At 37.9% G+C, this 12,791-nt stretch overlaps 1 protein-coding gene across 1 annotated transcript in view; it reads left to right on the plus strand.

The window, feature by feature from the left end:
- LOC107549137 (regulator of microtubule dynamics protein 2) overlaps nt 1-12,791 on the plus strand; it is a 34,773-nt gene that overhangs the window by 13,086 nt on the left and 8,896 nt on the right. Inside the window, exons 3-7 of the mRNA XM_016230120.1 lie at nt 3,120-3,165; nt 4,081-4,255; nt 4,730-4,832; nt 5,536-5,596; nt 12,668-12,743. Of these exons, the coding sequence (XP_016085606.1) occupies nt 3,120-3,165; nt 4,081-4,255; nt 4,730-4,832; nt 5,536-5,596; nt 12,668-12,743 (461 nt within the window). The remainder of the gene's footprint in view (nt 1-3,119; nt 3,166-4,080; nt 4,256-4,729; nt 4,833-5,535; nt 5,597-12,667; nt 12,744-12,791) is intronic.

The following is a 12,791-nucleotide window of genomic DNA, read 5'->3' on the forward strand; positions in this document are numbered from 1 at the left end:
AAATGAAAAAAATAAAACACACACAGAAGACCCCCCCCCCCCCCCCCCATGTGGCATTTTCACAATTGCATTGAACTCTTTGACAACTGGAAATGTTGGTTCCACTTTAAGTGCAGTTTGGACCGTAGAAATTCATTCATCATTACAGAGGGTTATTTTGATTTCATATTCATCAGGGCTATGAGAATGAACAGAGCTTTCGAACTGTATTACTTCTGTGTGCAAAATCAAAACTCTTTGCTCTGAACATAAATGAGTTGTTATTGCAAAATTGTAAAATGCAACTGCAACTGCAAAGGCAAAAAAAATTGTTTTAGTTTGCATTTTTGTGTTTGTACGTCAAATGAAGAGATGTGATGATTAGACTTGGTAGCTTTCGAACTGTATTACTTCTGTGTGCAAAATCAAAACTCTTTGCTCTGAACATAAATGAGTTGTTATTGCAAAATTGTAAAATGCAACTGCAAAGGCAAAAAAAATTGTTTTAGTTTGCATTTTTGTGTTTGTACGTCAAATGAAGAGATGTGATGATTAGACTTGGTTTTCACTGCCCCGCAAAGATAAACAAAACGGAAGCAGAGAAGTAGGCCTAATGCAAAGGCAAACTTTTGTGCTAATGATGTTGGGTAATGTTCATCCAAATGATGCTTGAGATCTGAGTGTTCAGCCAGATCCTTGACAGTTGTTGATCTTTGCTGAGGACGGATGTAAGACGTGCTCTCAAACAAACACTGCACTCTTGAATTTGCAGTTCTGCTCATGACGGCCACACAAAGAGGGAGATAAAAGATTGGCATCGAAATGATCCCTGTGGAAGATTCTATTTTTCCTGGGTGTGGCTGTGTCCTTCAATCCAGATAGAGGAAAGACAACTTCATTCAGACTTTAATTAACATATTTTTTAAATGTTTTTGAAAATCCTGTTGCGCTCAAGGCTGTATTTATTTGATCAAAAATACAGTAAAACCGCAATAATTGTGAAACATTATTACAATTTAAAATAACTGTTTAAATGTAATTTATTCCTGTTATGGGAAAACTACATTTTCAGCATCATTACTCCAGTGTTCAGTCTCACATAATCCTTGAAATAATTCAAATATCCCGCTCAAGAAACATTTTTGAAAAACAGTTTGTTTTACTTATTATTTTTGTGGAAACCGTGAAATGGTACCATTCAAAAGTTTGGGGTAAATAAGAAAAAAAATGTATACTTCTGAAAGTAAATGAATGCTAAGTAAATTTTATTCAGTAAGGAAGTATTAATTTGATCAAATGTGACAATAAATACATTCATAATGTTACAAAAGATTTCTGTTTCATCAAAGGATCCTAAAAAAGTATCATGATATTCTGAAAGTAAATGAATGCTAAGTAAATTTTATTCAGTGAGGAAGTATTAATTTGATCAAATGTGACAAATACATTCATAATGTTACAAAAGATTTCTGTTTCATCAAAGGATCCTAAAAAAGTATCATGATTTCTAAATATTAAGCAGCAAAAACTTCAACACTGACAATACAAAGAAGCATTATTAGTAATTGAGCACCAATAATAATGAATAATTGCTTTTCTGTAAATGATTGATTGAATTTCACTCATCATGTGACACTGGGACTGAAGTAATTGCTGCTGAAAATTCAGCTTTGCATCACAGGAATAAATTGCATTTTAAAATATAATAAAGCAAAAAAAAACTGTTTCATAAATTCTAATAATATTACTGTTTTTACTCTGTTTGGTCAAATAAATGCAGCTTTGTGAGCGTAGGAGATTTCTATCAAAAGTGATAGTTTTCCAAACTTGTAGTATATGTATTTAGTTTTTTGTTGTTTATTGCTTGTGTTGCATTGAGGATATCCAAATCGAGTTAGTTTTGGTATGTGACACATAATTATGTCTGGATGACACTGCAGAAAAAGAGTTGCCAGTATACGTTTAGCCATAATGAGGCTCTGAAGAAGCATTATTAGTAATTGAGCACCAATAATAATGAATAATTGCTTTTCTGTAAATGATTGATTGAATTTCACTCATCATGTGACACTGGGACTGAAGTAATTGCTGCTGAAAATTCAGCTTTGCATCACAGGAATAAATTGCATTTTAAAATATAATAAAGCAAAAAAAAAACTGTTTCATAAATTCTAATAATATTTCACAATATTACTGTTTTTACTCTGTTTGGTCAAATAAATGCAGCTTTGTGAGCGTAGGAGATTTCTATCAAAAGTGATAGTTTTCCAAACTTGTAGTATATGTATTTTGTTTTTTGTTGTTTATTGCTTGTGTTGCATTGAGGATATCCAAATCGAGTTAGTTTTGGTATGTGACACATAATTATGTCTGGATGACACTGCAGAAAAAGAGTTGCCAGTATACGTTTAGCCATAATGAGGCTCTGAGAACGATATCATTTCAGACAGACTGATGAGATTGGCCAAAATGACTCAGATGTCTGGCAGTTCATGTGTAACTGTAGCCCCTTAAATCAAAAACACACCAGCTGTGGGTGATTTCCTTTGACTGTCATGAGCGACCGTCTTGTATGTAACATTGAAGTGCCCTCGGAGGTTCCAGCTCCAACACATCCCTGCAGAACTATCGCTCGAAGTCTCAAATGTTCTCACAAACCGCGAATGACGCAAATGCTTCAGGTGCCAGCTCTTAATGGGAGCCTTTTATGTTTTCACTTTTTCTCAAGTCTTTCATTTTGTACCTTAACCTGTAATTGTTTTTACGCACTCATCTCGGCTGCTGAGAGTGCTAGTGCACGCCTACAGTCATTGAAAAGGGACGCTTTTCGAAGGCTGTAAATGTTAGGCAGGTATTGCGTGCCTTGTTGTAAGAAAAATAAACAACCCTCACAGTGTTTTTACATGAAAGCCTTCAGGTGTCAGTCTGAAACTGGCAATCCCAATAAACCGTTAATTAGCCTTCGTCACATGTGCACAGATCCTGTGGATGTTTTGCATGTAAACACTTTATGAATGCATATCCATTACTGACTGCATCAGTGACCTATGTGAGAAGAATGCCTATAAGTTTGTACATTCATTACCGAATTTGTGCTTGGCCTCCAAATACAATTCCTTTACCTTCTGTCTCTTGTGTAGGGAAAACACATTTTAAGCATGTTGTTTTGCCTGAGCTTCCTGAGAGGTATCTTTTATGTTGAAGATACTGTAAAGCATTTAAAAATCCACTTGGCCTCTGTAATGTGAATGTATTTGAGTTTGTCTTGAATTAAAGGAATAGTTCAGCCCAAAATGAAATTTACTGAGAAGTTACTCACGCTCAGGCCATCCAAGATATAGATGAGTTTGTTTCTTCATCAGAACAGAGTTGGAGAAATTTAGCATTACATCACTTGCTCACCAATAGATCCTCTGCAGTGAATGGGTGCCGTCAAAATGAGAGTAAAAACAGTGGATAAAAACCTCACAATAATCCACACGACCCCAGTCCATCAATCAATGCCGTTTCTGGCCAAAATGAGTCCATAATAACGCTTCCTCCTGTTTTCCTCTCACATCAAAATCAACAACATATTTGATTTAGAACTGTTTTGGACTGGTTTTGTTTGTAAACAGTGATTCAGACAAGACAAAAAACATTATGATTGGTTTCTTTCTTAGAAACACACAGCTTTTTGCCTCACAAGATGTTAACTGATGGACTTGAGTCATGTGGATTACTTGTGGATTATTGTGATGTTTTTATCAGCTGTTCTGGACTCATTCTGACGGCACCCATTGGTGAGCAAGTGATGTAATGCTAACATTTTCCAAATTTGTTCCCTTGAAGAAACAAACTCCTCTACATGTTGGATAGCCTTAGGGTGAATAATGTTTCAGCAAATTTCATTTTTGGGTGAATTGTTCCTTTGAAGAGTCACTTCAGCTTTCCAAAATACATTTAACCGAATTAACATGTAAATTACGTCCTTGTTGTCAAGCACTGACATTCCTGTGTAACACAACAGCTTTTTGGTCTGTCAAGTTTCAGTCTCATAAGAGGCCAATTTAATCATAACAGCAGATATAGGCTCACTGTCTTCTCTGCTGTGTGCTACAGGTATATAACGGCACTGGCAGATTCTGAGGAGGAGGAAAGTGACGATGACCGAAAGCCACTGCAGGAACCAGTGGATGAGCTCACGGCCCTGCTGCGGAAAGCAGACCGACTGCACAGCTGTAACGGGGCCGAGAAAGCACAAGGCCTGAATGCTCTGCTGGAGAGGAAAGCAGAGGTATGCAAACTACAGCTCAAAATTGGGGTCAGTATAATTTCCTTTAATGTTTTTGAAAGAAATTAATACTTTAGTTCAACAAGTATCCATTAAATTGATTAAAAGTGACATTTATAATGTTACAAGTGATTGTAACTATTTCAAATAAATCCTGTTCTTTTTAACTTTCTATTCATCAAAGAATCCTGAAAAAAATGTTCTCCGTTTCCACAAAAATATTAAGCAGAACGGCTGTTTTCAAGATTGATAATAATAAGAACGAGCACCAAATTAGGAATTTGAGTGAAAACTTATTTTAAATCAAAATAATGCTTCACAATTTAACTTTCTTTTTTTTTTTACCAAGTTTTGGTTAGCATAAGAGACTTCTTCAAAAACATTTTAAAATCTTACTTACCCCAAATTTTGGTGTACGATGGCTTCTGGTTTATTTGTAGAATGTTTTATTAACACGCGTTATGTATGTGCTTACAGTTCGATCAGAAGTGCCAGTACCTTTGGCGGTTGTCCAGAGCCTATGCAGACGCACATGATTTTGCTGTAGACCTTGCAGAGAAGAAGAGCTGCGCTGAGAATGGTAACCACAGCTTTTATGACTACAGGTTGACATTTATTTATAAATTGCTGACATTTGTGCCAGAATTTAATAATTTGACATAGTGGTTAAAATTTAGTGCTTGCTTTCGACTACCATGAAGTAGCATTGAAAAATAAAATAATTAATTGCCATATAATTCAATTGATTTAAGATTTGTTTATAGCCTAATTATTTTAGAACCATCTTGACTTATTCATGAAAACACAACTACCACTAATTGTGAAGAAGACAAGTGTTGTCTGTCTTTAGGTTATGAATGCCCGTGTACCCTGTGTTTTGCTCTTAATCCGTCTGCACTCTCATTGTCTTTCGGTTCCGTTTCTTCTTCTCTCACTGCCAATTAAATGTAACACAATAGCAGCTTGGTCCATGTGTGTATGGAGGGACAGGATCAACTAGTTCAGTTTCCGATCTTTTTTTTTTACTATAGCACCTTTATAATTGCTGTTCTTCAGTCACTTCTCTGTATGAAGGCTTTAGTGTCAAAGTTTGGAAGCAGGCCAATTATCATTTCTATTTAAATCTTTAGAGGAAGTCTCATTAGTCCAGCTGTGAACTGGTGTATGATCATCTTCTGCAAAATAAACCTTTACATTTTTGTTGTATTTAGGACTGAAAACACATTGGATGCTGCTGGTCTGTCACGTCTTGTTTATTTTGTTTACATTTCTTTTTATTTTAGGAAAAAAAGTGGGTGAAGAGGCAATTTCCTTCAATCCACAGTGTGCTGAAGGTCATCAGTGGTAAGTTCATGTTAATATTAAATCAATTTGTTGTCCAGTTAACTAGTACTTTTGACTTGAGGTATAATTAACCTGTTGAAACTGACTATACAAGCTAATTTCCAATCTTTCACAAATTACTATTACTGAAACCTTTTGGCATAGCTTAAACTTTACTGGAGTTTGTGTGGCTTCAGTATCCTCAAGTTGGTTTCAAGAGGTTTTCCATTATTCAAGAGCTTTTTCAGAAATCTGGCCCTCATAAGTAGAGAAACACATTTGCATACTTGTTTGTAGCACCTGGGTTCTGGTGTGTCTGTGGGTCTCTGAATGTATATGTGGGTGTGCGTGTGTGTGGGTGTCTTGCACCGGAGGTGTTTTTCAGGCTTGCCAGCTCCTCTGGATATGCTCACTCATCTTACAAAACCCTCTTGATAGCATCACCACACCCCAGGAATGTAAACACATGCAAAGACAGACCCAAGCTAACATATAAATACACCTGCACAATCACACACACCTACTTAATTTCTTAGTTTTTGTTGCAATTTTAGTGTATATACACTAGTGTTCAAAGGTTTGGGGTGACCCTTAGCCTTAATGACAGCATATAGACTCCTGGGCATGCTGTCAACCAGCTTCATGCAAACCTGAACTTCAGTTTTTTCCCAGACTCGTTCTGAACATATAAATACACATGCACAATCACACACACCTACTTAATTTCTTAGTTTTTGTTGCAATTTTAGTGTATATACACTAGTGTTCAAAGGTTTGGGGTGACCCTTAGCCTTAAAAATGCAGGGAACCACTCGCTATAAATCTCCTAACTGTGATATTTTCATAAATAGAAGTCGCGTTTTTTTCATCTGAAACGTGCAGCGATTTATTTTCCAAAGCCACTCATATAATGCAGAAACATTCATGAAGCAAGCAAAACACGCGCAACGCGTGCACATATTTGCACTGGAGCAGAATGAGAGGGACAATTACAGTACAGCCTAGCGCATTTCACATAGTTTCACTTTCGCCAGAAAGTCGTGTATGCTTAAGGGTGAAAACCGAACTTCAAACTTTCCAGTGCTGTCTGTGAGAAAGGGATAGTCACTGGACAAGCTCGCGCATCTGCGCCGCCGCGCGCTCAATCCACTCAGTGTGATTTGCTTACCAGCTGGTGCAAATCAGCTATACAGGCATTAATACTGAATGTTTTATATTCATTGCATACATATACTTCGTAGACATCTTTAATCTCTAATAACTCCATTCTGTTGTCGGTGTTTCTTTGTCTGAATATGGCACTTATCACATGCTGTGTGGTATCAGCGTTTGGTATCGGGGCATTTCAACGAGTACGAGTACAGGAGCTCAGTATCGGGCCCGATACCAGTATCGGTGCATCCCTATTTTTAATGCTTTTAAAGTCTTTGTTCATCAATATTGGGAAATATTATTGTAATTAGAAATGGATTCTATTTTAATATATTTAAAATGTAATTTATTCCTACCTAAGGTTTTTGTAGAAACGGTGATACCTTTTTCCGGATTCTTTGATGAATACAAAGTTCAAAATAACAGCATTTATTTGAAATTTTTTGTAACATTCTAAATATCCTTACTGTCATTTTTAATCAGTTTAAGTCCTTGATGAATAAAAATTTAATACTTTTTTTAACAATAGTGTATGAATGATTTACACAAGAATTCAGTTTTATATTAGGGATTTGTACAAACAACTAACCCTATAAGTATTAAATGTGGATGCATTGCACAGTGGACATAAATAATTTCTCAAATGGTGGCAAATTGTTGAGGAGAGGTGTGCTATTACCTTTCTAAGCTTTTCTAGATGATAAATAGGGCAAAAAAATCTTACTTTAACAGTGATTAAAATATGACTCTGGTCCATCCTTCGAAGTAAAACATTATCATGCATTACTAGAAAATCATAAATCTGAGCTCTCAGAACAAAACCTCTCCTAAACCGCATCATTTGCATTCTCATGGAAACTTAGAAACTGCATAGCAATGCCCTGGCAACCACACAACACTTCAGCTTGACTTTTGCACCAGCCAGATTTTCTTCAGGAAATGTAACTGTACTGTTTGCAGTTGGTAACTCTTTTCTGAATGAACCTGTATTAGAAAGTCTTGATACATTGTCCATCTTCAACTCTTCTTCTGCTTTATTATTTGTTCAGTTGTTGGGGCTTGATATTTATTTAGCTAGATTCCCTGAGCTGAAGGTTCCTGTCAGTGTCTCATAGTTTAAGCTGGTCATTTATCCTTCCATTCTGCAACATAGCTGGTTTTCCTTGCAAACAGAGCAGCAGTTTGACCTTGAATGGCAGTGGCAGCTCTTGTCATTGAGACTTTATTGAATGCTCAGCCCAAGGTGATGAGAGAACTTTCTATTCTGAGCCGAGAGGTGAAAGGAATCTGTTCTTTCTGTCGATCAGTTTGACTCTTAGACCTCTTTGTTTGTGGACAGTTGCTCAGGGGATTTCTCTGCCCATGAGGAAAATACTGATTAAACTTACATAATCTTCTGGCAGCCACAAGTCTTAGTGTTCGGCAGATTTTTTTTTCCTTTTCTTTCTGTGTGGTTTGTGTTTGTGTATGCATGAGTGTGCATGCGTCTATATAATATTTCAACTCACCGAAAGGACTCCAAGCAACCATCAGAAACAACCCTTGGCCAAACCACACTTTTTCTTGTACAAATCCCTTCTCTCCCTCTTCTAGTGTCATTTTCATTCTTTTTTTGCTCTCTTTCTCTTTCTCCCACACACATTTCAAGATAGAATAAACTTTACAGAAGTTTCACTCTAGAACACTGGAAACTGCCTGAAGCTCACAAAACCTCCCCGACCTGTTCTGAGCATGAAGAATTACACTAATAGAGTAACAAACATCTGCTTGTTTTCTTTAACACTCTTGGATTTCATGGCCGGTGAACTCCGATGAACTCAACATCATCTGCTTTAAATCGTCTTTTTAATTCTGAAACTAGAATTGCATTTCCTGCAGGAACTATCAGTGCGTGCAGGGCAGCAAATTAATTAATTTTGTAGGTAAGACTAGGATTTAGACTTTGAGATGCTGCATCAAAGCCACCTTATACATGGGTGTCATCATTGTTTGAAGCGACCATGCAATTAGTTTTTTGTAAACGCAGTGAGACAATCTTTGAACTTTATAGGAGGTTATCGATGGTTAATAAAGAAAACCAGCCACAAATTAATATGCAAACAAATGCTAGGAAGAATGTTTGAAAATGCATTTTCAATTTCATTTTCATTTAGTTATTAAGAACATCTCAAGGAATTTATGATGCAAATTTCAATGTACGCTACGATTCAAAATGTTATCGGTCGGTAAGATTTCTGATCTTATGCTCACCAAGGCTGCATTTTGATCTAAAATGCTGTCAGAACAGCAATATTTCGAAATATTATTGCATTTTAAAATAACTTTTCTATTCTACAGTTCTATTCTACTGTCTCTGCCAGCAGTTGTTATTAGTAATCACTCCTGGTATGTCTTCATGTTGCTTCAGTTCAAATTTATTTGCAATTCATCATAAGAGCTATTTTTGGTGATCTTCAACTTAATGTCCATGCACTGCCATTTTTAATAAGTAATCAGGAATGTGTTGTCAGTTTTGGCTGTTTTCACTGTTAGCTCTGTTCCAAAACCAGTGTCTGTTGTCTACATAGGCAGCATTCTAACTGAAATGGAACCTTATAAGTGACAGGCAGCAACAAATTGCAATCGAATAGTTTCAGACTTTGATGCCAGCATGTTGCAAAGCTAAAATCATGATACTATGACATATTTGTCATAATTAAATGAAATATATTTTTATAATCCTCTGTAATCTTGGTTCACTTAGTGTATTGCAGTGCATTCTGGGAGTGTTCTGTTCATTAAGGAGATATTTGATGCTTTCTTGGAATTAGATCAAAATTAGGTATCAGCATAATGTTGCTGCCTAGCTTTGCAGCCTTCATGTCAATAGCAGGACTATGATTACTATAAAGTGCTGTCTATGTAGGCAGCAAACTTGGTTTGGGAACAGAGCTTTTGGCATTTGTCACCTCCGTACCCAAAGATCTCATCACTAAATTTTATTATTTTTTTATTTTTTCTTCTCTCGGGAGAAAATCGCAGATGGTCGCGGCTCGTACCGTGTAAGAAGAATTTCGGGCCGATCCGAGACATTACGAGCACCTCCCGTCCTCCCTATAATTTTCAAACATGTAAAAAAAAAAATCGGATGCTGTCGGTTTAAATTCGTGGCGTATGTGAGGTTGAACGAGACTATTTGGCAATCCATCTGAAGTTGACCAATCAGACGATGACAAAAACCCTATAGTCTATTGTGACGAGAGGGGCGGTGCCGAGAGCCGTGGGAATGGAGCGAGGCCAGTGGAGTAATTGCTAATGCGCGACACCTGCGCCACTCACCGTTCTCGAGTCCCACGGAGGAGCTCCGGAAGGATAAAAGGAGTGACAACAGTGTTGGAGGAGAGAGGACTAGGCCTGGATTTTATTTTGTGTTTTGGTTTTGTTTGTTTATTTTATTAAAGTTTTGTTGAAGTGTTCGCCGGTTCCCGCCTCCTTCCCGACCTACAAACGTTGTTACATCTATAATAATTTTTGTTTAATTATACAGTTCTATTTATTATTTGTTATTCCGAATGTGCCACATTTGCCATTCAGCTTTATGAATGAATATGCCTGTTGTATTTCTGGCAAAACGAGCAGAAATTCAGAAATGGCCTGAGTTCTTTATGAAGAACAGAAAGTCCATGTGGACGTCACAAGTCGCCTGCCACAAAGAAAACTATTTCGTCCTTAAAATCCATACTGCCTCCGTACGATTTTCGGATAAACTCAATCGTGACATGTGCCAGAGCTCACGACGTTCCGACCTTCAGAATCGCACCGTGTACGCCCGCCTTTAGGGCCCTATTTTAACGGTCTAAGCGCATGGTCTAATGCCGAGTTCACACTGCACGATATTAGCCTGATTTTTCACTCGCCGACAGGTTTCGCGAAATCGCCGACAAATGCCCGACATCGGAGGCAAATCGGTGCTCGTTCACGCGAGTGACAAATCACGCAGTGTGATTGATCAAAGACACGATCTGAGGAAATCGCCGACATGTCGCCGACGCCTGCAAAATATTTTGTATGCTAAATATCTGGAGCTGTCTGCGATTCACAATCACGCTGTGCACAATGATTTCTGACTGAAAACTACATCGGTGATGACCTACAGCCAATGAGAGACCAAGATGCAGGGCAGAGGGAAGTTCAGGGAGGAGTTATAAACCAGAATATCAGCATTTTAATAGATATGAACAATTATATCATACAGAAACGAGCACAAACATTTGCTTGACCAGCCACAACATCAGCATAACAGTTACTGCAAAATTATTTACCTCCAACTCTCTTTGCAGAACACCCAATCCCTGTTCCCTGTATCTCCCTCCTGCATAATCTGGTTTTCCTTTTCTCCTTGTAGCTGGAAAGCAGCTCACAGACAATTTGCGGGCTCTATATATATATATAATTTTTTTTTTTTTATAATTATAGTCTTGCTGGAGAACTCCGGTCTGACGCACGTGGATTCTCATGTTATTTCCTCATCACTTCTCGCGTGTGTTTTGTTGTGAAACGTAGTTTGCGGACCAGACAGAGCTGTCGGCGATTCTTCCTGTTGTGAAGTCATGCAGTGTTAAACCCCCTGTCGCCGATCCATCGTGCAATGTGAACACAGCAGCAACTGAATAGTTGTACTACCCCAGATAGTCACGCAGTGTGAAAACAACGGCGATCCGACAAGTTTGAAAATCGTGCAGTGTGAACTCGGCATTAAGCGCATGGCACAGGTGCACTTAGGGCGTGTCCGCATCCACTTTTGCTAGTTTAAGGACAGGAAAAATGGTCGGCGTGCCCAGTGCATGGTCTAAAAAGGTTGTCCCTATTCTCTTAATGAGTAATGGGTGTGTTTTGGGCGTAACATGCCATAAACCAATCAGAGTCTCATCTCCCATTACCTTTAAAAGCCAGTTGCGCTCGTGCCATGGCGGATTCGCTATTTTCATGGCGGAAAAACGGAACGCTTCTCTAGTGAGGGAACGGATCTGCTTGTGCGCGTACTTCTGATACATGCAAAGACTATCCATTATGACATGTAGGCATTTTTATATTTATGTACACAATAATAATCTTTTACAATTTACATTTTTAAAAATGTTTGTGCTGCTGCATGTCTCTGTGTGTGTAATAAGAAAAGTGTACGCGCGTTGTGCACCCGTCTATAGGCGCATGTTACTAACGCACAGTTTTAATAACAACAAAAAAATATTGTGCCAGACTTTAGACCAGGTTTTTGTTGGTCAATGGTGCAGTCTATTTCAGTTGCCTCAAAATAGCAACGCGCCAGCAATGCGCCTGATGAACACCACCTCGTTTTCAGACCAACATGCCCATAGGCGCACAAATGCATTTGTGATTTAAACAACGTGGTGCAGGATGTGAAAATGACAACTGCGTCGGGCTTAAACTAGCAAAAAACACTTGTCGCACCTGGCACCGCATTGCGCCGGGTGTATGATAGAGCCCCAAAACTATCCATAGAGGTTTGATAATATTCAAGCCAGGTGATTTATCTGGCCAGAGCAGATGTCGAAATTCATTTTGGTGCTCCAACTGTCCAGGTTTTATGATCGTGACACCATCGTTTTTGCATTTTAACATTGGTGTCTGAGATTGAAGGTTTATCAGTTGCAGCTTTGATAAAACCGATGGATGGATGGCTTTGTGAAGCTCTCTGTGGTTGGTTTTTGTGGAAACGGGGTCGTCAAGGTGAATATTGAGGTTTGCTGCAGTAGATCGGTGTTGTTTGGACACAATCCTTCATAGTGTTCGATGGTTCCTATCCTTCAAATTCGTTTTTTTCCACTGTCTACACAAATGATGTAAACTCTTTTAATTAATGGAATATAGCATAGCTTCTATTCATATATTACTAATTACTGTTTTCTTTTCTCTCTCGGTTTGTCTATTTCTGCATAGGTATGCTATACTCTGTGGGCTCTTGTCAGAATATGAATCTATTCAGAATAAAATAAAAAATGGTTATCTTTTTAAGGTGAGTATGCATATTTGTTCTTTACACAATGCTCACGTTTCTTATGTT

Source organism: Sinocyclocheilus grahami, unplaced genomic scaffold (genome assembly GCF_001515645.1).
Source record: "Sinocyclocheilus grahami isolate Dianchi unplaced genomic scaffold, SAMN03320097.WGS_v1.1 scaffold363.1, whole genome shotgun sequence".
Classification (NCBI taxonomy): domain Eukaryota; kingdom Metazoa; phylum Chordata; class Actinopteri; order Cypriniformes; family Cyprinidae; genus Sinocyclocheilus; species Sinocyclocheilus grahami.